The following is a 24,138-nucleotide window of genomic DNA, read 5'->3' as shown; positions in this document are numbered from 1 at the left end:
ATTTTATTATTGTGACAATATTTTTAGGTTTGCTGACATTTATTTTTGTCCCAGCCTGTCAAAGGAGTAATTTAAGATATTTTGTAAAATGTTCTCAGTAATAGTCATGTATCGCATATTCACTTAAACTTAAAGTGTGATAGACTTTTAATTATTCCTAAAGTTTCAACTATAACATAGAGGCCTCCTTTAGTCCCTAAACCTTATCAAAATGAGGATGTGAGATCTTTTCACATTTTTGTTCTCATTATTTGTTTTTATTTTCTGTGGAGGAAGTCTGGAAGTTCTATTTGTTCAGATTAAGAAGCTTACTGTCATTGTAGAACATAAACAACTACATTAAGGTGATCTCTAGGAATGTGGAATGTCACATCACACAACGCAAAATAATAGAAAACCAATATAGTGTAAATATAATACTCGGCACACTATATACAGTATCGCCCAAAAGTGAGTACAACACCCCTCCCATTCTGCAATATTTAATTAAATCTTTTCATGGGACAACACTGAAGAAATTACACTTTGATACAATGTAAAGTAGTCAGTGTCAGCTTTTATAACAGTGTAGTACCATTCACACCTGAGACCTTGTAACACTAAGTCACATGACAACGGAAAGGGAAAATGGCTAATTGTGCCCAATTTTCACTTAGGGGTGTACTCACTTTTGTTGCCAGCGTTTAGACATTAATGGTTGTATAAAAGCTGTACACTGACTACTTGACATTGTATCTAAGTGTAATTTCTTCAGTGTTGTCCCATGAAAAATGTAATTAAATATTTGCAGAAATGGGAGGGGTGTACTCACTTTGTGAGATACTGTACATTGACATGATAACAGCAATATAAAATGTAAACTGTTTTATGGGTGAGATAAATATGGCACAGTTAATAGATTGCACTTGGATGTACTGTATATTGTATTATATATATAGTGTGTGTGTATTGTATTGCATCATATATTATTATGTATTATATATATTATGTAAAACCCCACTTACCGCTTATTTATATATTTTTTCCCTTAATTTTTCCTTTCTGTATTTGTATTTAGTTTTTTTGTTTGCTTGCTCTTTGTGTCTTTGGCTGCTGTAGCGTGAGAATTTCCCCACTGTGAAATAAAATAAAGGATAATCTAATCTAATTATAGATGTATTACTAATTAATTAATTGATATTAACCATTTTATCTGAAAAAAAATCTAGTGTATCTCATTTTACCTGCTGTTTCAAATCAGGTGGATGCTTTGAAATGACCAAGACTGAGGAAACGCCTGTGCAAATTCCTCATATTTTTCAAAATATTACAGGCTACTAGAAAATTGTAAAATGTTTTGTGTTAATTAGACAAATTAAATTGATGCTTTTGGGATGAGCGCTATGAGATTACTTTTTTGTTGTTGTTGTTGTATTTGACACTATAAAAATAAAGTTGCATTGAATTGAATGATTGAAAGTCTATTTTTATTTCCTACTGATCTGCGTCAGCACTGTTGTTCTTTAAATCGCCCACACCTCTGATTAAACTGGTGAATGAATAGCATTAATAGTGCAGTGGTGACGGAACAGTTATCCGTGTCCACTTATAGCTACATCATGCACTCTGCTGGTTCCCATGGAAACGTGGTGGGAAGAAAGAAGGGCACCAAAAGACACAATTAAAGGTATCACAGACTAGACTTTAGTCTGTCATTACACCATGACTCAGGTCATGACAGCTGCAAATAATAGGAGATTAGATGAGATGCTCCTAGATTAATCAACTGTATACCTGCCTAACCTTGTATAACGTCACAGTATGGGAGTTCAATATAGACAAACCAACATAGAGCAAAGCAACTTTCTTTTAACACGTACGTAAGCGAGTGAGTGATTGATTTGTGAGTCGGCCCACAGGAACTCTTATTAATTAGATTTCTGTGTGCGTTTAACAGCTGTTGACAGACATCAATGGCTTCTGAGAGGAGATAGACCGTAGGCAAGAAGAGAAGCACAACTTTCTGTGCAGGCAGAATCATTGCAGACTTGGAGAACTCATGTGATGAAGGACCAGCTGAGGACCAGGAGGAGAAGAAAGAGGCAGTGGAATGCCAACAGATGGAGATCATCAGTAAGTATCTCAAAAGTCAAAGTCAATGATGACTTATTGGTTTGACTGGTAGCTGAGACAATCATTGGTGTGCATTGTACAATAATATAAAAACAAAACGGAGGTCACTTTCAGTGTTGACAGGAAAATGGTTGAACCACAAAATGAAGATGCTTTTTGAATTGTACAGTATCTTATTATAGCTGCTGTGCCACAATGGACGCAGACAGGTAATTTTAGGTCAAACAGGTTAGCAGCTGTTAGCGTTAAAGGCAGATTCAAAACAACTGTCAAAAATGCAGTTATTAGTGGTCAGGCATGCATATGCAAGCAGCTGATGCAATCTGGCATAATAGGACTAGGCCTTTGTTAAAAAATGTGGTGATAGTTTTTCACAGCAAGAAGAAGAAGAAGAAGGAAAAAAGGGAGAAGACAAAGAAAAAGTATGAAAAGGTAGAAGTAGTATAGGGAGAAGAAGACGAGGAATTAGATGATGAAGAAGAAGAAGAAGAAGAAGAAGAAGAAGAAGAAGATAATGATTAAGAAGAGAAAGAAAAGGAAGACGATGATAAAGAAAAAGCATGAGAAGAGGATGAATTAGATGAAGAAGAAGAATGTAAATAGGGAAAAGACAAAGAAGATGAAGAAGAATAGGGTGGAGAATAAGAGTATGAAGAAGAGGAAGGGAAAGAAAACTACAACAATGATGATGATGATGATGATGATGATGATGATGATGATGATGATGATGATGATGATGATGATGATGAGGAAGAGGAAGAATTAAGAAAAATGAGAATAGGGAGAAAAATAAGAGGAAGAAGTTGATGGTTAGGAATAAGAAGGTAAATAGGGAGAAGAAGAGGAAGAAGAAGACAATGATGAAGAAGATTGAAAATAAAGAGAAGAAGAGGAAGACAGTAATGGAAGAAGAAGAAGAAGATGATTATACCAAATTATGCTCAGTTTTTTCTGCAACAGATTATTTCCATAAACCTCTGACAGATTAAACCTCCAATGCTTTTTTAAGAAAAGAGAAAATGTGTATACCAGTATGTACATTTTTTTTTTCTGATAAACTATTTAATCTGACAAGTAACTTATGACTGCTCTTAGTGGTAGAAGTGTGATAGAAGTATTCTGTTGGTAAAATAAGTGTTCACACTAAAAACAGTCTTTTATCTTGTTTATGCTTTTTATGCCTGTAAAGCAATGACCTAATGCTGAGTCTGCTTATTTCTGTGTATGTCTAATACACGTGCATGACTCACGCGCTGCCCCAGGGAATAAAATCCTACTGAACCAATAATAAACTATATATTACAATTTTCTTCACATAAGATGTGTAGACATAATAATCATTAGTCACATTCTCTGTGTTATACGAATATGAGCTAAATACAGTACTTTTGAATGTGTTATTTAAGAGATATGCAGTATATATACATTTGTAATTAGTTTTTGATACGAATTGAAGCCATTTCATAATTGCTTTACTCCATGGATCAAATAATCTCCAAGCATATACTGTTATGAGGTCAAACTCCACTTCTTATTCCACAAACACAGATCACTTTCCTTTGTCAATAATCCTAATGTCTTTTTTTTTTTTTTTTTTTGCTGAGTTGCGCATAAAGTGTTGATAATATTTGTGATATTATCCAAAATCTCTGCACAGTGGCTCATATATGGAAGTTTCAGTGAAAAATAGTGTAAATGCAGTGATTGGGAATTCAATGGGCGAAATCCAAATGTAATTTTACAAAGTGAGCAGTAGGGGGCGCCTTTTAACCTCAAGAGACGAAGTCACTGGTGATGGATAAAATGTACTCAGTGCAAAATGCTTTGACTTATAAATGTATATGTTGGGCAAAAACAATGATACCGTATTATCACTCAAGGTCAAGGGTCAAAGGTCAACATAAAAATGATAAAATGAATAATAATAACAACAATAATAACAGCAGAAATAGTTCCTTGTCATTGTTGTTCATGTGAAAATTGTTTTTTCTATTTTTTACGAATATATATGTATATTTTTATTTTTATTTTTTTTAATTTTTTTTTTAAAGTTGACTTGAATTTGAATAATGCTGATGATATTTTTATTGAATTCGAGCAAAAAGAGTTGCATTAACATCGAAATTCAGCTGGCGGACGTGAGATCACACAGTCCCTATGAGTCACTGTCTGGGGCCCATCATTGTTTCTATCAAATGTAGTGGCCCTAACTTTGTTTTGATTTTTGTTTTTGTTTATTTTACTTTATTTATTAATTTATTTATTTTTAATCTTGGACCAAAGCTGTCAGAAGGGTATTTGGGGATATTGATTATTCAGCAGCAGTCGTCAGAAGTCTCTGAAAATCATTAAGATTAATGAGGAACTGTCAACACAAAATAGAGAATTCTGGAATGATGACTGAAAAAAAAAAAAAAAAAACATTAAGCCTATGCTTTTAACTTATTTATTTCTATTTATTTCTATATGGAAACATATTCATGCGTAATGTCTCTAAATCATGCCCAAATGGGATTTTTCTGTGGTGCGTTAAAGGTCTCAGGCTGTGTCCGAACCTGTGGAGCTCCACTTTTTCTTTTTTTTTCACCTCTTGTGTGGAAAAACCCTGTGACAGCTCTATGCTGTATTGGAAACACCAAACTACCAACATAATCAATGGTTTTGCTGTTTTAAATCAAAATGAATAAATAAATTTAAAAAAAAAAAAAAAAGAAAAGAAAAGAGAATTGCTGGTTTTGCTGTTTTAAATAAAAATGAATAAATAAATTAAAGAAAGGGAAAAAAAAGAGAATTTTTAAACAGTTCCTCTCTCTCTCTCTCTCTCTGTCCTCAATCAGTCATTTTAAGTCCTGTCCCACTCCTGTGGTTAACTGGGCCAGTGCAGACCTAAAGCAAACCATCTCACTCACAGCAGCGCAAAATTCCAGGAATTTGTTTTGGGAACTCCATGCATAGAAAAGTATAGGCTACCTCTCCTGCTGTCCCCGTGTCGGAGGGCTGCGCCCCGCCCCCGCCTCCATCCACAATCAGCGGCTTGTATCAGTCGCTCCCCGGCACAGGACTGCTCAGCCGCTTCTACAGGAACCATGGTGTGGAACGACCAAAGATGGTTCGTGTGTGCGAGTTTTCTCTGCTTCCTGACCGCCGTGCAGAGCATAAAGAGAGATGAGTTTCTTCCATACGGACCGAGCGCCAGAGACCAGTCCCTGGAACCGGGGACTGACCGAACGCACCGACTGGACCTTACCCAGCCTATTCTCTTTTATGATGGCACTTTCAAAACAATCTTTGTAAGTTAACCTTTACAATATTATTTGTCCACTTTTGTTTGGATGGAGAACGAGGTTTACTGGGCAGGATTGGAGAGTTCACTGACCCGCACACTTGCGCAATTACGCACGGACGAGACCTAAAAACTGTCATTAAACTAGTTCTGGAAACAATTCCTGGAAATGTTCACAGGTCTACGATTGGGAAAGGCTGTTTCTCTCAATGTGGAGAACATGTTAGATGTTGATTTCCTTATCAGGGAGTTTGTGATATCTGCTGGAATGCGTGCGTCCACACATTCTTCCAGCGTCTCTTGAGGTGATCACTTTACTATTGACACAATAACAAATAACCCTGATCTTGCAACGATTGTTTAAAACATCTTGAGTAAAACATCATCCAATAATCCCTGATGTCTGCCCTCACGTGTTTGTCATTTTCGGGGCTATTTATTGACATCCTGTGGTGCTTTAAAATGAATCTGCATCATTGTGCTGGGCAGACAAGCAACCCTTTATTCCCAGTAATTCTGTTTCCAAAGAAGAGCGCTTAATTTCTTGTTTAATTGTGCAGTCAGAGTAATTACCCAGAGGGACCAAAACTTGAAAGAGTCCTGCGCATGGATGTATCTGTCTTTTCATAAAGGTAATTGGACTGTAAAACAACTGAAAGTTCTATTTTATTTATTGTATTTCTCATGTAAATGTGTAATCATTGCTATATAGGATTTTTTTTAATTTATTTATTTATTTATTTTGTTTGTTCATGCGCAGTCTCAATATTTTACATTTCTTCTCATAACAATCCATCTCTGGGGGTTTCCGCTGCTACATGTCATCCACCACAAACATTTTTCACTACTGCAGTCAAGATGGTCTAAAGATTTGTGTATTTAATGCTTGAGGCAGCCATAAACTGTCTGGGCCCTCAAGGGGGGACAGTCATTCATTTTTACTTATACAGTTTTTAAAAGTAGGAAATCAGAGACTTTATGGACTTTTACAAGTGTGAACAAAGAGCTTGAGATTGGGGCGGTGTTTAGCTCAGTGGGTAGAGCGCCCGCCCCATGTACAGAGGCTATAGTTCCTCACCTGCAGCGGGTCCAGGTTCGATTCCCGGCCTGGGACCCTTTCCTGCGTGTCATTCCCGGCTCTCTCTGACCCCCTTTCCTGTCAAGCAACTGTCATATAAAGGCCACTAGAGCCAAAAAAATCCTTAAAAAAAAAAAAAAAAAAAAAGAGCTTGAGATTGCATAGATCAGAATCACTGATCATTTTCCCAGTTCTTCATTTCATTTCATGTCAGCAGGAAGTTTCTGTAATGAAGATTATCTTTGGGCTCTCTGGGGCTGCTTGTCAGGGACAAGAACAGGAAGGAGTACAGTTGTAGCCAGGAATAGTGCCGCTTTCCTTCAGCCAGGAAGTGAAGGAGCCTCGAGTGTGTGTTTCTGACATCAGGACAGGATTCAAGGTTTTACAAGCCTTGCATGTGAACCATCATTAGTGTAAAATGTTGTGTTAAATGGCATGGAGTTTGTTCATTAGTGTTGTGGTCGGACACGGCAGCTGACTCGGGCCATTAGTGTAATAGGGTTCTGAGCAAATATCAAAGTGTCAAAGTAAACTGGGTCTGTTTCTGATGTGTAGTGGTTCTGGTTTTATCATTAATAAACTCACACAGATTCACACTCGATGCTTGACATATTAACACAAGCCTTTCATTTCAGATCAACACCAATGGATTTGTCGCCACAGCAGAGCCAACAGATGAGTCGACGTATCTTGGCAAAATGCCGGCAAGTTTTGGTATGATTGCACCTCTGCAGGGAGACCTGGACACTAGTGATGGTGTGGGAAGAGTATTCTTCAGACAAGACACTAGTCCTCAAGTCCTGCGTCAAGCATCAGAGCACATCAACAGGGCCTTCCCTCTGGATGATGAAGTCAACCCCACTCATGCTGTGGTGATCACCTGGTTGGATGTCGCCTCTAATGAACCTCAAACCAGAGGCGATGGCATTAACAAGAAGGTGAGCTCATTAGGCTGCTATGATCCAAGCTGGAAGTAGTTATTGACTACATTATGTTTCATTATCCAGAGAAACACCTTCCAGCTGGTCATTGCATCATTGGCGACTTCCTCGTATGCCTTAGTCCTCTACGCACGAGATGGAATACAGTTTTCCTCGACACCTTTCCAAGACAGTAGTGCAGTCATGCATGCTGGATTTAGCAAGGGCCTGGTGCAAGGTTTTATCTTCTCCAGCCAGGGACCTTACTACCGCACTACCACGGATGATGAGGAATCTGTGAGGGTTTTAGCAGAGTAAGTCAACACCTCCCCAAAAAGTATAAATTCAGCCTTTCTCTTGATAAGTATTCAAGAACTGTCACTTGTAACCGACACATTTTCCTTCACAGGGAGACCAACTCAGGCATGCAAGGTGTTTGGGTATATGAGGTTGGCACTTCCCCCTATTTTACCAACGTGGCTCCAGGTGAGGTCCCTGAGCTGCCAACTGAGGCCACACTACTAGAAACTTTGGATGCACAGAGACCTGCGGACACTGAAGGACAAGTGCAGTACCTTCCCTATGAGCCAGATGCGGGGCAGGTTGAAGTTCTCCCAGTTCAATACCAGCCACCTCACCCTCAGAATCCTGAAGTAGTGGTGGTAGATGACTCAGATATAAATGTAGATGGTAAGTCTCACACGCTTACATCATATATTTCATTGGCGACTCATGTATTCAGCCACCGTTATTGTACACTTTACTAAGGTTGTATTTACTCTGCAATATCTCAAAAGAGCTGGTAAATAATAACTTTTTAAACATATCTCTGCTTTTTTTAGTGTTCTCATACAATCTTGGCACATGCACAAACAACAGAAATAAGTGCTCCCAGTTTGCAGACTGCAAGGATTACTCCACTGGATACTGCTGCCACTGCAGGCCTGGCTACTATGGAAACGGGGTACAATGTGTGGCAGAGGGTATGCATCTGTTCTTGTTTAAAATCCCTCCTTCAAAGGATGTTCTGTTTGGGTACCTCACTGTTTACAATATATTGTTATGTATTGTTTTTCTTAACAGGATATTGCATCATTCAAATAATACGACATGGATATACTTGCTATCAGAAATGTTGTTTTGATTTATTGCAGGAAAGCCACAGAGGATGAATGGTAAAGTGTATGGAAAACTGTTTGTTGGCAACTCTCCCACTCAAGTGGAGTTCTCCAGCAATGATCTCCACTCATATGTTGTGGTGAATGACGGTCGATCCTACATCGCCATCAGTGACATCCCAGCGTCTCTGGGGCCTTCGCTTCAGCCCTTGTCAGCCCTTGGTGGTGCCATTGGTTGGGCCTTTGCTCTTGAGCAGCCCGGCTTCAAGAATGGTTTCAGTGTTATTGGTAAGACCTTTTTTTTTCTTCTTTAAAAAAAACCAAACAACTTCAACTCCTTGTTGTGCTGTAAAGCCAGCTTGTCGTACAGCTGCAGCTTCCCCTCACCCTGAAGCTGAATTCTCCTCACATTACCTCAGTATGGAGGGAGAATGCTGAGCAAAGGTTCATCCAGGGCCAGCGTCTCAATGTTAACCTCTGTGTGCTTTGAAGGGGGGGTGTTCTCACGTCAGGTTGAGGTGACCTTTCTGCCGGGGAATGAGAAACTGACCATCAACCAGGAGTTCAAAGGAATTGATGAGCATGACCATCTGATCGTGAGCACTGCCCTGGAGGGCCGGGTTCAAGAGGTACCTCCAGGATCAACAGTAGAGATTGGCCCTTATTCAGAGATCTACCAGTACAGCAACAACTGTAAGTCACAGGATATGTTGTATCTCTTTGTCTTTGATGTCTTTTCCGGAATTTCGACCAATGTGCCCCTCCTGTCCTTCAGTGATCACTTCATCCTCAACGCGGGACTACGTCGTGAACTTACCCGATGGATCAACCGAAACCAGGACCTATCAGTGGCGTCAAACAATCACCTTCAAGAGCTGCCAGCACCATGAGGCTTTGAGAGACATCAAGCCCACTCAGATGCTCAGCGTGGATCAGATTTTTGTGATGCATGACGCCAACAATGAACTCATCCGGTTTGCCATGAGCAACAAGATAGGAGACGTAAATGGTGAGGATGTAGGGATTATTTTGTCTCTGTTTCAGTCTGACCTCACATCCTTCCTTCTTTAAACATCCTGACCAAGAGACACATTTATCAATGGTTTGGGATTTGTTGGAAATTCTGGAGATGGTAATTCTTATATATTTTCAGAGTAGAAATGAACACTTTTATGCTTTTGTTTTTAGGAGGACAGCCAGAGGAGAATCCATGCTTCACTGGTAGACACGGCTGTGACACCAACGCTGTTTGTCGGCCTGGACAGGGATCCCAGTTCACCTGCCAGTGTGCTGCTGGCTTCAATGGCGATGGACGTCTATGCTATGGTAGGAATGGCTGCAAAACTTAAACGCAAAATATTTCCATTTTTTGAAGTAGTTGAGAATTTAAAAATGCCTTTTTAGTTGATGATGTTTTCAGTTTTTAATTCCATCCTACAACCTTCGTATCAGCTATCTCATCTTACACTCAACCCTGACTATATAAAGACGTTCTTTATAGTGAAGTCAAAAAGAAGTGCACAATCGTTCCCAGCTTGTACTCAATAGAACTAAGCCTGTTGCATTAGAGACCAAACAGGAAAAGCTCACACAGTAGAAAAAGGAAGGAACCCCTTCAGACAGATGTTATCTTAAATAAGCTCTGATATCTAATTAAGCAGTCTTCTTTAATCTCCTAACATCTGACACTAATTTGTCCAACCCAAACCTTAGAACTCAAACTAATGTGGGTGGGTGTTATCAGCATAGTGCGTAACTCTCTGTTCTCTTTATCAGACATTGATGAGTGCACAGAGAATCCTCAGATCTGCAGCCTCCATGCTATCTGCAACAATCAGCCCGGGACCTTCCGCTGTGAATGTGAAGATGGGTATCTGTTCGCAAACGATGGGCAGACCTGTGTAGGCAAGTGTCTCTATTTGAATAATGTAAAATATAATTTCATTATTCTTTTACAGTATTAGGTTTAACTAGGAATGATTCATTGATTCATTGTTGTGTTTTGGGTAAACTTGGAGTGGAACATGCACTCTTCCCTTTAGAAACCTAGCTACCATTCATTTCAATAGACTTTTTTAGACTTTTGCTTAATTTTACCCTTTTTTTTCTGCAACTACACTGAACTTGCCATATTTTAACCTATTTTCATCACTTTTTCTTTGCTCCTTTTAATGCATTTTTGCATTACTCTGATTTCTGCCACTTCTCCATCAAATTTAAATGCCTTTTCTGCACTTATAACACCTTTCCACCAATTTTCTCACCAAATGTAGCATATGTTGACCCATTATTGTCACTTTAATCTCTTTTCATATTTCATGCTTATTTTTGCCAATTTAACCACTTTCATGGTTTGTCATGGCCATTTTTTGCCAGTTTAAACTATTTGTTCCGACTTTTTTATGCCACTTTTCAGCCAATATTGACATTTTTAACCATTTTTACCATTTTTTCTCTCAGTTTTTGGCCAGACTTTTATTTTTGTGGTTTTTAAAATTCCAATTCACCATCTTTTCCACCATTTTTGGTCACTTTTAACCCATTTTATCTCTGATTAAAACAAGGATTTAAATCTTTAGGATGACTATATACTAGGGCACAAATAATAATAAACTTCCTGTATAACAGTGGATATTATTCAGATAAATAGATATATGTGGTTATCACAGATTCATAGAACAATGGCCCGACATTTTGCTGACTTTATGGATGGGCCCCAAATAGTTCTTCCCTTTATTCCCCCTTATAGATGGTCCTGTCTCCACAGAACTGTTCTTAAATGTTCATGTCTGTGTATAGTGGGAGTCCACGGTCTCTGAAACCTTTATTTTGGGGGTTGCGGGCTGAAAAGAACCACTGGCTTAGAGACAGGTGGTGAGGTCAGACGTGAGGTGACACTAGAATAACACAAATATAGACATCAGTGAATAAGCCTTTGGGACCATGGATCAGTTCTTCATCTTCCAGTATCAGTTGAACTGGAAACAGCTGGAAAACTGTCTTCTGCTGCCATATGTGTGCAGTGCAGGCAGTCTTGGAAGTCGGTGGAGCACATGTTATCTGAAGGTTTTTTTCATCATGGTGAAGTCTGGGTTAGTGACCCTGCAGCTTAGCAGTTAGTTCACCCCTGCTGTGTGCCCTATAAGTCATGGTTTTGATCTTTAGATACCCTGTAGTATTTTATTCTTTCACTTGGACCAATGTTAAAGTCTGACTACACTTCAATATTGTGTCATTGTGAATACATTTGTTGTGAGCATGATACTTGGACCCTTCCCTTGCTCCATTCTATATTTCACAAGATAAAGATACATATTTTTTTCTTTTTGTTGCAATTTTTTGAAATAATGCTGCAAAATTTTCTCTCTCCTGAGAAAAAGTTTGTCTGCATTCTTAAAAACCAACTTGTTAATTGGGATTACGATACAAATAATTCTTCCTTTGTATTGGCGCAGCTGTTGATCGACCCGTGGACTCCTGTGAGGAAAACACCCATGATTGTGACGTCCCTGAGCGCGCTCAGTGCAGCTACACGGGAGGCTCATCCTACATCTGCTCCTGCCTCCCTGGATTCATAGGAGACGGAAGAATCTGCCAAGGTACTGCAAGAAAAAAATACTCCACATATCATCTCCAGCATGCCAGATATCAAAACCAAATACAGTGTCTATGGATAAATCAGCTTTATTCAACTTAGAAAGCAAAGTTGATGTTTCTACTTAACAATTAATTGATTCATGTTTTAGACAGGTAACAAAACGTGTCAATGTTTTCTGTTTTCTAAAATACATAGTTGTTTTAGTTTTAGTTTATTTCTACTTGTGGGATTTAATATTCTGCAATCATTCAATGGTGCCAAAAATAGTCCTTAGCCTTTAACATTTGTGTGTGGGGGGGTGTAGGACTTTGTTGTAAACTGTGGGAGGTAACATTGGTTATATAACTTTGGCGGGACCTAAGCAGTGCAATATTAAAAGCAGATGGAAACTTCCCGTACCGTTCCTGTGTCTGTTTGTAGTGCTTTATGCTTTATGACCAGTCCTCGGTAGAACTCATATTTTCCATTTACGGGCTTATTACACTAGGATCTTGCAGTCACCAAGAACTGTTACGGGGACAGAAATCAAACCATAAAAGGACACCTTGATCTGTACATTGTGATTTCTCCTCCGTTCACTCCATGTTCTCCCTACAGACATAGACGAGTGCCAGCCGAGCAGGTGTCATCAGAACGCAGTATGCTATAACACTCAGGGATCCTTCACGTGCCAATGCAGGCCAGGATACAGTGGAGATGGATTCTACTGCTCCTCTGGTAAAGCCTCACATATCTAGCTTGTATTAATAACTACGGCTAACAGTGTTTGTGTTATCAAGAGTTTATATAAGAAGGTTTTTATCATAGGATTTATTAAAATTGTTGATAAAAAAACAGAACATAAACAGTTATCAATCACAGCTGCGAATTCCGTATGCAGTGTGAAGCTGCCAGGTGTTGTTTTCCTGGTCCTTTATTATTATATTTTCTTCTCAATTTCATATAGCGCTGTTTTGGACCCTCAAAGTTGCTTTACAGAATTAAGGCATTATGATTTCACTCCACACTTAGTGGTGGTAAGCTACTATTGTAGCCACAGCTGCCCTGGAGCAAACTGATGGAAGCGAGGCTGCCATAGTGCGCCATTGTCCCCTCCGACCACCACCAACACTCACTCAATACATTCATACTAGGCAACGTGGGTGAAGTGCCTTGCCCAAGGACACAATGACAGATTCCATGGAGTGACTGTCCCCCACTGTGGCACCTGGAATTCTCAGTGGTCTCCCATCCAACTACAAACCAGGCCCAGACCTGCTTAGCTTCTGAGATCTAATGAGATCGGGCAATGACGTCTGGGTTAACTACTCCTACACTGTTTGTCTGATTTTCACATTTAAGATATCATACTGTTCACAAAATTCCAGACATTTATGCTTGTACTCATATAATTTGTATCTTTTAAACTTAACTTTGAGTTAATGCCCGTCCAACTTTTTGCTCCCATCCACTTTCATTGGACATTTCATTCTTAATGCTTTGTGAACAATGTAGAATGTTTTTTGTGGCCAAATTTAGGAAAACCAGACACTGTACAGTGGAGTAAAAATAGCATGTTTGCCATTTATCATGGAGCTTCTGTTTCACTCTGATCATCAGAGAAGACAAAGACACAGTGTGAGACTCACAGAGAGAGTGTCCTGAATGCCCCTCGTGGCCCCCGGCCTCCCGTTGGCCAGTACGTCCCTGCATGTGATGAACACGGTGCTTATGAGCCCATGCAGTGCCACGGCAGCACAGGACACTGCTGGTGCGTGGACCGCAATGGACAGGAAATCCCAGGGACTCGCACTGGACCAGGCAGTACGCCCATGTGTGAGTAAACCATTCCCAATTGACACTGGACGTGTGGAAAGAAAGGGCTTGGGTGGAATTTCAGACCCCTGATGTTTCATTACTTGTCTAAATTAGGTATTGACCATGGTGGTGTGCCACCACCTGTTGGACCCCCACCACGGCCAGACGTTGATGCCCTGCCCCCAGGAACGCACCTGTTGTTTGCTCAGAGCGGCAGGATAGATCATGTCCCACTGGAAGGCTATGATATGAAAAAGAAAGATGCCAAGGCTGTTCTCCACCTTCCTGTAAGTTTCTGCTTTGTTTGCTTACCAGAGAAAATGTCAACTGTTTCTAAATAAGGAAAGGCATTAGAAAACCAGAATATATTGAAGTAACAGATTTTAAACCTCAGAATAAACATCCCCAATTGTTTTTCCACAACTTTCAGTCAGTGAGAACACTAGAAATGTGTTGGAAAGTAACTTTGGCAGAGTTTTTGGGGGCAAACACAAGAAATCACAATAAGAATAAAGTAAAAATGTCTATCTGTCTATGGGACTTCACATCCCACAATGCAATGCACAAAACCTTTCTGACAATGTCAATAAGAGAGTGTTTACAGTGGAGATCAAAACAAACTTTTGAGCGGCAATTTCAACCTTTTGCATTTTTTTCCAGTAACTGATCTTCAATTTATTGATCCATGAAACCTATTACTATGTTTTTATCGGATTTTAAAAAAGTATAGTCTCCAGTAGCTTGAAAGAAAAAGTGTTATATTCTAAAATCTATAATTGCTGAATGAAGTAGAGAGAAAGAGATAGAGTTCAAGCTTTGTATCGAGTAATTTCGCTATCACAACCCATTAATAATGTTTATTTTTTCCCCCTAAAAATACTCAAATAATTTACATGTGTTTCTATTTGATCCAATCACACCTTTCAAAACATAAATAAAACTACTACTACTACTACTATTATGATTGAATTCATTTTAAAGGCACTTTAACACCTGGTTATATTTGGTTTGGTTTGATTTCACACTTCACACTTTAACCCAGACCAAGCCACCATGGACAACGTCACATACTTCTAACTGTGGCTCATTGCGGGGTATATATATATGGACTATATAGTAATCTACCTTATTTTTAGGTCTATGACATCTGCCGGTTTCCCCATTCTGTTCTGAACTGCTCTCATTATTCCAATAGCAAGGTTTTTTTTTCCAACAGAATGACTTCTAAGTTCTACCGAAAGGAAACAGCTACTCTGTAAAGATAAAGCATAATACGACAAGAAGTCTGTGCTTTGATTTTATTGATTTGTCATTTGAAATTCAAATCAGAGATCATTTCTAAAGTTTGCACCATAATTCAAGGAGTGTGTTCACACCTGCCCAAGTAAAGGGGACTCTGAAAAACAATATTTTTGTCTATTTAAAGTGGACCAAATACAGCAGGCCTAAGGTGCACATGCTACTTCCCTTACTGTAAGCATATAGTGATGTACTTGAATGGTTACTGGAGATTAACAGCAGATTTAGTGTGGACCCAGCAGATGTCTTCATGCTTAAATGTAGAATTGCCAAATGGTATTTCAATATATTTGTGTAGCTTGTGTGGAAATGTGAATATATTTTCTTTGGCAGATTTTTAACTTCAATATTTGTTTAGACCCCGTCAGTGACGGGAAAGATGTTGTGAAATTCTCGGAAGAAGCAGCGATTCCACTCAGAACTGTTTATATCATTAGGATTGCACAAAATAAATACACAACCAATCCGCACTCTGGATGCCTGCGCTGTGACTTTCCAATCTGTTTCATACGTTCAAGGCTTGCTCTTTGTTTGAGACACATGGGGGTACTCACGCTAATTGCTAACATCAGTCTTACATCTTTGGAAACGCAATCCGCATGACTTGTTACGCTGATTTGCAAACCAGCCGTGCCTGAAGTCCTGTGAAGTTGTTCGGCCTGGGTTTGTTTAGTTTACCGTCTAGACATAAATGTCAAAAAACACATCTGCTCTTTGGTTTTTGTTTTCTTTCTGACCACTCTTTCTTAAAGGAAGTTGTCCTCATATCAAAGAGTCTTGTTTGTCCCCATCTGCAGGAGAAGGTGATCATCGGAGTAGCTTATGACTGTGTGGACAAGATGGTGTACTGGACGGAAATCACATCGCCTTCAATCAGCAGGGCCAGCATTCAGGGAGGAGAGCCCACCGCTGTCATCAGATCAGGTATTGTCACATTTAGTTTGGTCATTAACCTGTTATGATAAGATATAAGAACCTGCATCACGCCTCCTTTCTTTAGACTTGGAAAGCCCAGAGGGGATTGCCATTGACCACTTGGGGAGAACAATGTTCTGGACCGATTCTTTGAAAGATCGCATTGAGGTTGCATCATTGGATGGAACTCAGCGCCGAGTCATCATCGATTCAGATCTGGTCAACCCCCGAGCCATCATCACTGATCCTCCTCATGGGTTTGTCGTCCTCAAAACAAAACCTTTAGGTTAGTCACAATCTCTACCATTAGTTTCAGTGATGTCTAACCTGCTGTTTCTATCAGAAATCTGTACTGGGCTGACTGGAACCGTGAAGCCCCCAAAATTGAGACTTCCTACATGGATGGATCCAACCGGAGAGTTCTGATTAAAGACAATCTAGGCCTGCCAAACGGCTTAACTTATGACTCTCCGAGCTCTCTGCTCTGTTGGGCAGACGCAGGTAGATTTCAGACAGGTGACTCATCCATCAAGCTGTGTCTGCCCTGTGTTCATCTCTAAGTATTCTCTGCCCTGCAGGCACTCATAAAGTGGAGTGTATGAATCCAAGCCGTGGGGATCGCAGTGAGGTCATGGAGGGGATCAGGTACCCCTTTGGAGTCACATCTTATGGGAAGAATATTTACTACACGGACTGGCAAAGGTTTGAGACTGATGTTATCCTTACAAGAAAACACAATTATGTTAATATCAAAGGCACAATAAAGCTTTCATTCCTGCTCTTTGTGGGAAGGAGGTTAGGGCAAAGGTCACAGAGTCCCCACTCTTCAAGCGAAGCCATTCCCCTACAGAATCTGTGGTACTGTGTGTGTGTGTGTGTGTGTGTGTGTGTGTGTGTGTGTGTGTGTGTGTGTGTGTGTGTGTGTGTGTGTGTGTGTGTGTGTGTGTGTGTGTGTGTGTGTGTGAAAGAGGAATCTTAGAAAAGTGACAGCTGCTTGCAATTTCTCAGCCTGGGCGTCAGTGAGTGACCTGCTCAGGGCCTCCTTGTGATCCGGCCTGGACTGTGGGAGGTTAAGAAGTGTTGTCGGTGGGGGAGGCACTCACAGCAACACTTCACAAAAACTCTAGCTAAGGAACTGACTTCAACCCCTACTCAATGTGGCCAAACTTTATTTGTGAAATAAATAAAAAACACACGACAAGGATGTGGGATGATTTCACAGTCTGGAAAGCTGCTAAATTCTTGTATGTTTACCACAGGGACTCCGTGGTCGCCGTGGACCGCTATTCTGGCAAGGAGTCGGATGAAATGCAGCCTCAGAAACGGACCAAGCTATACGGGATCACCACTGCCTATTCCCAGTGTCCTTCAGGTACTGACCCACCTTTGATAACACACAAAGGGTTGGCCTTAAAGGTGCAGTCTGCAACTTTCAGATCCTTCTCTACCCCTCCCTCCTTGCTGCTCTCTTGCCCCGCCTCCAAACTGTCCAAATTCCCTCCCTCAGAGAAACTAACAAGCTAACGTTAGTCCGACAGCAACATCACAGTAATAAAACATGCTCTGTTAAAAGCATATTACTGCAGCGCTCTCTCTCTCTCAATGTGCACACACCAATCTATCAGCAGCAGCAGCAGTAGCAACAACACAGTGTCACTTACAGCAGCCCACACGGAGGCTGCTGCGCGCACATGAACACATGCACTACAGAGTTCTAGTGTAACAATTACAAATCAAACATAATGTAAATCAAGCAGCAGTAATTACCTTTCAAACAGAAAAGTCACCAATTCCATCTTCTACTCCTCCAGACCATACACTGTAAAAAAGACTGCGATCTAGCTCTGGGAAAGGGGCGGGGCCTGTGAGCAACCGCTGTCAGACAAGCCATCAAACACAATCCTGGCTCTGATTGGTTCTTTTTGCGTGGTGCATTCTGGCAATCTGCCAAAGGCTGCAGGAGCAGCAGGGGGGGCTCAATGAGTCTGTTTTTTTCACACAAACTACGAGTTTGATGTAAAGCTGTCCTTACATAGTGACAGCTTTAGTAAAGAGTTGCAGACTGCACCTTTGAAATGTTTTTTGATTGATTGATTTATTTTTATTTCAAATATGAACACAACAGCAGTGTATCTACCACAATAGAAAAAAATAATGATAATAATAATAATCAGAAAACAATAATAAATCAAACAAAGCAAAGAGAGAAATAATGGTTCCAAAACCCTGCTCATGAAGCCTGTACATGTTGGAAAAGGAGTAGGAGGAAGATGATCCTACCCCTTGTAATATTTAGTAATATACAGATAATATTTTTATAAACACCTATTTACATTACAAATATACATATATATATACACATATTTCATTGATATATATCTATATAATTATACATATCATGTAATCCGCTATACATTCATCTGTCCACACATACACAAGTATATACACACTTATTTACAATTTTTTCCCTTTAACACTTGTGCTTCGAGAAGATTAAACTGTAAAGGTATTGTAGAGGATGTTATTTTGGCTTCAAATTCCAGGTGGATCATCAAAACTATTAGTCCTCCTAATTGTCAATCATTCTGGTGATATGTTTACGTAAGGCCTCTGTACATACTCATCCCTAACTAGTTTTTGCTTGCTGCACATGTGCACTTTTCACTTACCGGTGGCAAGTCTGACATTGTAGGAAAAGTGCAAATCTTCTTTTGGAAAGTAAGCTTGTATGAGCGCTGCCGACACCAACTTGTAAACAGAGCTGTGCACGAGGAAACCTGAGCTCGTGCACGCTCTCTCGCACACGTTTTAATAGGCGTTCCTTAGAGTGTTGCGCATTTGCATTTTTCTTCAAAAAGTGGAGAGGGAGTTTCTTTTCTAAACTTCGGGAAAATCCTCCTCAAATTGCTTTAAATTCAGACCTTTTTTTTTATTTCAACACATAAACTGTTCCACAACTTGGTACCGCTTATTGACACAAAAAAGATTTTTTTTTTTGGTTGTCCGTGCGTGCAGTGACCAAAAGTTCATTTTGTCTCGCAAGTTTTAAGTCTCACCTTTTTTAATAAATAGTTTCTGAATATTTTCAGGTAGAAGTTCCAAGTATTGATTTATAAACTTCGCCTTTTGCTGAGTGACGAGTGAGGTTTTTGCATTAATTTCTTTATATAGATCTCTCGTTTAGATATTATTATAGATTACCAGTATATTGTACTATATTTACCTTTCTCCAGGTAAACTCTTTACCACTGACCTGATATATTTTAAAAACCTGACGCTTTGTGAAGTGGAGGTCAGTGATGCTTTGGGCTGTAGGTTCATATCTAGGCCTATCTGTCCAGACTTGGCATGTTCTCCCAAAGTATGTGGGTTTTCCCAGGGCTATATGGTTTCCTCAAACAGGCCACAGAGGTCAGTTTGAGTCATAAAAAGGATGTAGGAGTAAAATGTTTGCCTGTAATTGCCTTTGTGGGTTTCCCCTGCAATGGACTGGCAACTCATAAATGGTGTCCCCAGTGTTGCACCTAAAGTTAACTGGAGAATACGTCAGAACTACCACAACCCCAAACAGGGCGATTAGTCATTTTATTTATTTACTTTACCTTATTGATCTGGCTTTAGGATGACTTATTTCAGGCAGCCACATGGGCGGCACCACTTTAAACTTGGGATTTTTTGTTGGATAGCAGAAGGAAATCCTCACACTCAGAATAATTGAACCTTTTTATCCCAGAGGAAAAGCATCCCCAACAACCCCGTTGATCTGGAGTCATGTTGTTCAACTCTGAGCTCTGATTGAGGATTAACCCAGAGCTATTAGTGGTTGCCTTTTGAGTTTTGTCTTTTGATCCATTCCGTCTGCGCTACAGAAAAAGGCGGCCCTGTGTAATGGCCCATGTGCCCTCTGCAACATCTGTGAGCCCAAAACAACCGTAAGTTTCCTCCTCGACCCAAAAAACTACAGGAGGAATTCTGCCGCTAGTCTTTATTATGAAGTGAGAGGATGACGAATGGTTAAAGTAAAGAACCAAGCGTCCTCCTCCCAACTAGATAACACTGCATGCATAAAGCCAGGGAATGTGAAGTCAAGGGAGAGGGCCTCCAACATCTGGAGTCTGTTCTCCATTAGAAATGTTACATGTGCATGTATAACAAACAGTGAAGAGGCGGCTTCCTGCTGCTGGAGCAAAGGGATTTTCACAAGTGCCTGGGGTTGTTCAAGTTGACTTGAGTTTGTAATTATTTATTTGGGTTTGTTTTTTTCTCCATTAGGGCAAAACTACTGCTCTGTGAACAACGGGGGCTGCACTCACCTCTGTTTAGCAACGCCGGCCGGCCGCTCTTGCAAATGTCCAGACAACGCTGTGGGTGTGGGCTGTGTGGAGAGAGACGGATACTGATACATGATGGCAGTACTTGTTCATATGTTTGCCCACATAGTGTTACAAAGTTATAACTGCTGACAATGCCACTGAAAGGAGTCGAACCTATGGTGCTTTTAAAGCTCAGTGTTATACTCACCAGCATTTTTTTTTTTTTATGCTTTCCTCTTTATAATGTCACTATTGCATTTGATATTTGTAAATATAAACACCTTTGTTTTGTTTTTGTCTTGCCTGAGTGCACATAAACTGAGAAAAAGCTCAAGGGATTTATAATTTAATGTGAACTTCATCACAACAATAAATGATATTTCATCTGAGATGTGTTACACTGTGACGTGTCTGAATTAAGCTCATCTTGTAGCAATGTTACTGTAGAAAAGAGGCTGAACATGTCTGTACAAGCTGATGAGATGTGTTGGACACAGTTATAATAAACATTTTTCTAACTTGTTGGGCTCCCGAGTTTAAAGCAGTGAAACAGTGACACTATGGGTTGACGATTGGTTATTACAAGTAATGGTTTTCCAGGAAAAAAAAAACAAAAAACATTGGCCTAACATGGTCAAAAATGTTAATAATAAATAAATAATAATAATTTTAAACTGGGAAAACATGAGTAATTATGAACAATACAGGCCGATTTTGTGGAAACTTTTACGCGATCGTTTTTTCTAATAATTTTTCTGATTGCTTTTCAAAACAGATTTTTCTACTACTAAAAGTTATTGCTATAATGATAAAAAATAATGTGGTTTATTTTTGTCAACATGCTCGCCTATATATATATATTTATTTTATTATTATTTTTTATTTTATTAATTTATTTATTTTTATTTATTTATTCATTTAAACCAACTGAGAATCAAATACTTAGAAATAAAATAGTTTTTATATTGAGTGAGGTGAACATGATTAGGTCTACAAAAGATAGTGTAAAAGAATAAAACTTGTGCAAAGGTTAATAAAATAAAAACATAAAAACACCCACACATTTCGCGTGCGTGGGAGACGCCTACGTCAGTGGTGCATTCAGGTGCTTTATACAAACTCAGGAAAAAATGTCCAATCATTCCTTTCAAAGAAATACCGTAAAAAAAAAAAAAATTAAGTAAATCTCGTAGTGATACCAAAATTGTTAGGTTTTTTTTCACTTTTAAAACAGCCTTTGATCGAAAATAAAATTATTATTTTTTTTTTTAATTACATAAAATAAAATTCCAGGAACAACAGTGATATTTTTTAAACACGTTCTCTAAATATAAAAATGTGTTTTGTTTATTCATTGACCTATACCCCGTCTGTTTTGTGTATTTTATAATAATTAACATTTTCTAAAATACAGTATATTAAGCAATCAATACCTTGATCTCAAATGAGTTCAAAATGTTTTTTATTTGCCATTTAAGCTACAAACTTACCTCTACAGCTCTTTGGTTTTGCGGTGTTATTTGTGAGAAACCTTTAAACGCTCACACAAAGGTTAATCAACAACATTGAAGAAAATCATAATTCAATGTTCACGCAAATATCTTCGTTTTGAGCCCGCAAAAAAACAGTGTATAGCCTACAAACATGACTTAATATGTACAGATGTTTTGAATGCACCACCTTTCGCCGGCGGAAATGCTTTGATTTAATAGGAATTTATGTTTACACTGACCAATGACGAGCAAGACTTTAGTAAGTGGGCGTGTTTATAGCGGTGCAATAAATCCTTTTGTCTCTTTTCGCCCTCAATTTTGTCTGCTAGGAATTTAATATTCCGACTATTTCTTTCAAAAATGTTTCTGACATGACTGTATTTTAAGCAATCAAGGATAACCCACTTTTATTGAAATTTACTCATATTATATTGACTAAATGTAGTTTTGTTTGTCTAGAATACACTGCTAATAAGAAAATAAAAAGGGAACACAATACTGTAAGTCAGTCACATTTCTGGGTAATCAATCTCTCCAGTTAGGAAGTTATACTGACTGGGAAACAAATTGTAATTGTAAAGATGAAATGTTTAAGAATTGATATTGCGATTATATTGTTTAGTATCTGATCAGGCATGCTAATCAGATGAGGTATGTATGTTAAGTATGTGTGGGTCTAATTAAATAGTTTATATATTTTTTTGTATAACTATTTTCACAAGATATAATTTGTGTATACATTTTTGGATGTGTGGGTATAGGAATATTTGATATGTGTGTGATTGTACAAAATGTCTTAAATGTCACATGCCTAAAAAAAAAAAAAAAGGCACACTATATCTATTTCTGTGTTATGTATTGTTTTAAATGTGCAAAATGGATACATAAATGTAAATGATACAGCATTTTTTTAAATGTATGTTTAAAAAAAGATATATATACTTTTAATCCCTTTTTTTTATTTTATTACTACTAGACATTTGCGGCGATCCCATTTTATTTCCAGGCGACATGGGGTCACGACCCCAAGGTTGAAAAACCCTGGTGTGGAGGAGGCCACACAACCTACTGAGTCTCAAGGAATTTCAGATATTAGATAAGCCTGTGACCCCAGTTTTGCTTTCTTAATTTATTTTTTTTATTTGATTCTTAATCCAGACCGCCAGAGGAATTTTGATTTATTTTTCATTGACCATTCGTATGTTATGTTCTCAATGCATTCCACTATGTAATAAATAAAGATTTTCAACTGGAATATTTCATTTATTGAGATCTAGGATGTGGTGTTAAAATACAGACGCGTATTGCATTCATTTGAAGAAAAGAAGAAAAAAAATTTTTTTTCAGAATTTAAAAAAAAAAAAAATTTAGTTTTTTTTTTTTTTTTTTTTTTTAAATAATTAGCACGAAAAATTACTCTGAAAAGCAGAGGTAAAATTGTAGAAGTAAAAAACAAAAAATAGCCCCAAAATTATATTTTTTTTCTCCAAGTGGATAGAATACGCTTCCACATTAAAAATGTTAATTTATATATATGTAGTAGTGTACACGTTTTCGTTAGCGTCAGTAAGCAGAAAGGCAATGACGGTGTTTGCCTTTCAGTCACAGCTGAGGTCTGAAAAACCCTCATTTGTCAGTGTTGCTCGGAGGATAGCATTAGCTGTGTTTAGTTGGTGCATAACGAAGGTTCGTGTATGTTTTATTTATTCCTGTCTGACTCCATTACTGTTACTGTTAAGAGAACTCCAGCCTTATCCAACACTGTGTGTTTATTGTTATTTAATGTGTATCTGTTACATTCCCTGACAGCTGCCACAGGACGAGGCAACAACAAGAAATGTCGCTAATGTAGCGACTGTTCACCGCTAAAACCTATGAAACATATTGTCTGTTTACACAGGTTACAGACACCATTGGAAGCCACACGTATGTGGATAATTCTGCATTAATACTGATATTTTGGTGGAAGTTTATTGAGCCGCTCGTGTGTTTTACATCGTCAAGCCACAACAATACGATAATGCAGAACTTTCAAAATAATATCCATGTATGTATCGGTCAGTGTGAAGGCTGTCGCACTACAAGAGAAAATTACACCCAGTGTACGTTATTTTAAATCTACTTTAATATCATTAACATATTCTGAGTCATAGTAATACAGAAAAGTCAACAGGTTATTTATATTCCACATACTTTACCAAATTAAAATATT

The 24,138-nt window shown here is 38.7% G+C and overlaps 2 protein-coding genes across 2 annotated transcripts in view; both read left to right on the top strand.

Annotated features, from left to right (window-relative positions):
- The first annotated feature begins 4,986 nt into the window (after nt 1-4,986).
- On the top strand, nt 4,987-20,954 carry nid1a (nidogen 1a). Its single transcript, XM_028469210.1, has 20 exons — nt 4,987-5,402; nt 7,109-7,411; nt 7,481-7,707; nt 7,803-8,083; nt 8,236-8,376; nt 8,548-8,799; nt 9,004-9,204; nt 9,287-9,520; nt 9,700-9,837; nt 10,288-10,416; nt 11,967-12,110; nt 12,707-12,826; nt 13,709-13,924; nt 14,021-14,193; nt 16,003-16,129; nt 16,206-16,377; nt 16,464-16,621; nt 16,699-16,822; nt 17,380-17,492; nt 20,393-20,954. The coding sequence occupies exons 1-20, from the start codon at nt 5,199-5,201 to the stop codon at nt 20,518-20,520; spliced, it is 3,585 nt and encodes a 1,194-aa protein (XP_028325011.1). The 5' UTR covers nt 4,987-5,198; the 3' UTR covers nt 20,521-20,954.
- A 2,597-nt stretch (nt 20,955-23,551) lies between these two features.
- lyst (lysosomal trafficking regulator) overlaps nt 23,552-24,138 on the top strand; it is a 64,820-nt gene continuing 64,233 nt past the window's right edge. Inside the window, exon 1 of the mRNA XM_028468100.1 lies at nt 23,552-23,612. The gene's annotated coding sequence lies outside the window, so the exon portion shown is untranslated. The remainder of the gene's footprint in view (nt 23,613-24,138) is intronic.

Source organism: Gouania willdenowi, chromosome 15 (genome assembly GCF_900634775.1).
Source record: "Gouania willdenowi chromosome 15, fGouWil2.1, whole genome shotgun sequence".
Classification (NCBI taxonomy): domain Eukaryota; kingdom Metazoa; phylum Chordata; class Actinopteri; order Blenniiformes; family Gobiesocidae; genus Gouania; species Gouania willdenowi.
Note: the sequence above shows the minus strand (reverse complement) of the source record. Positions and strands in the feature narration are given on the sequence as shown.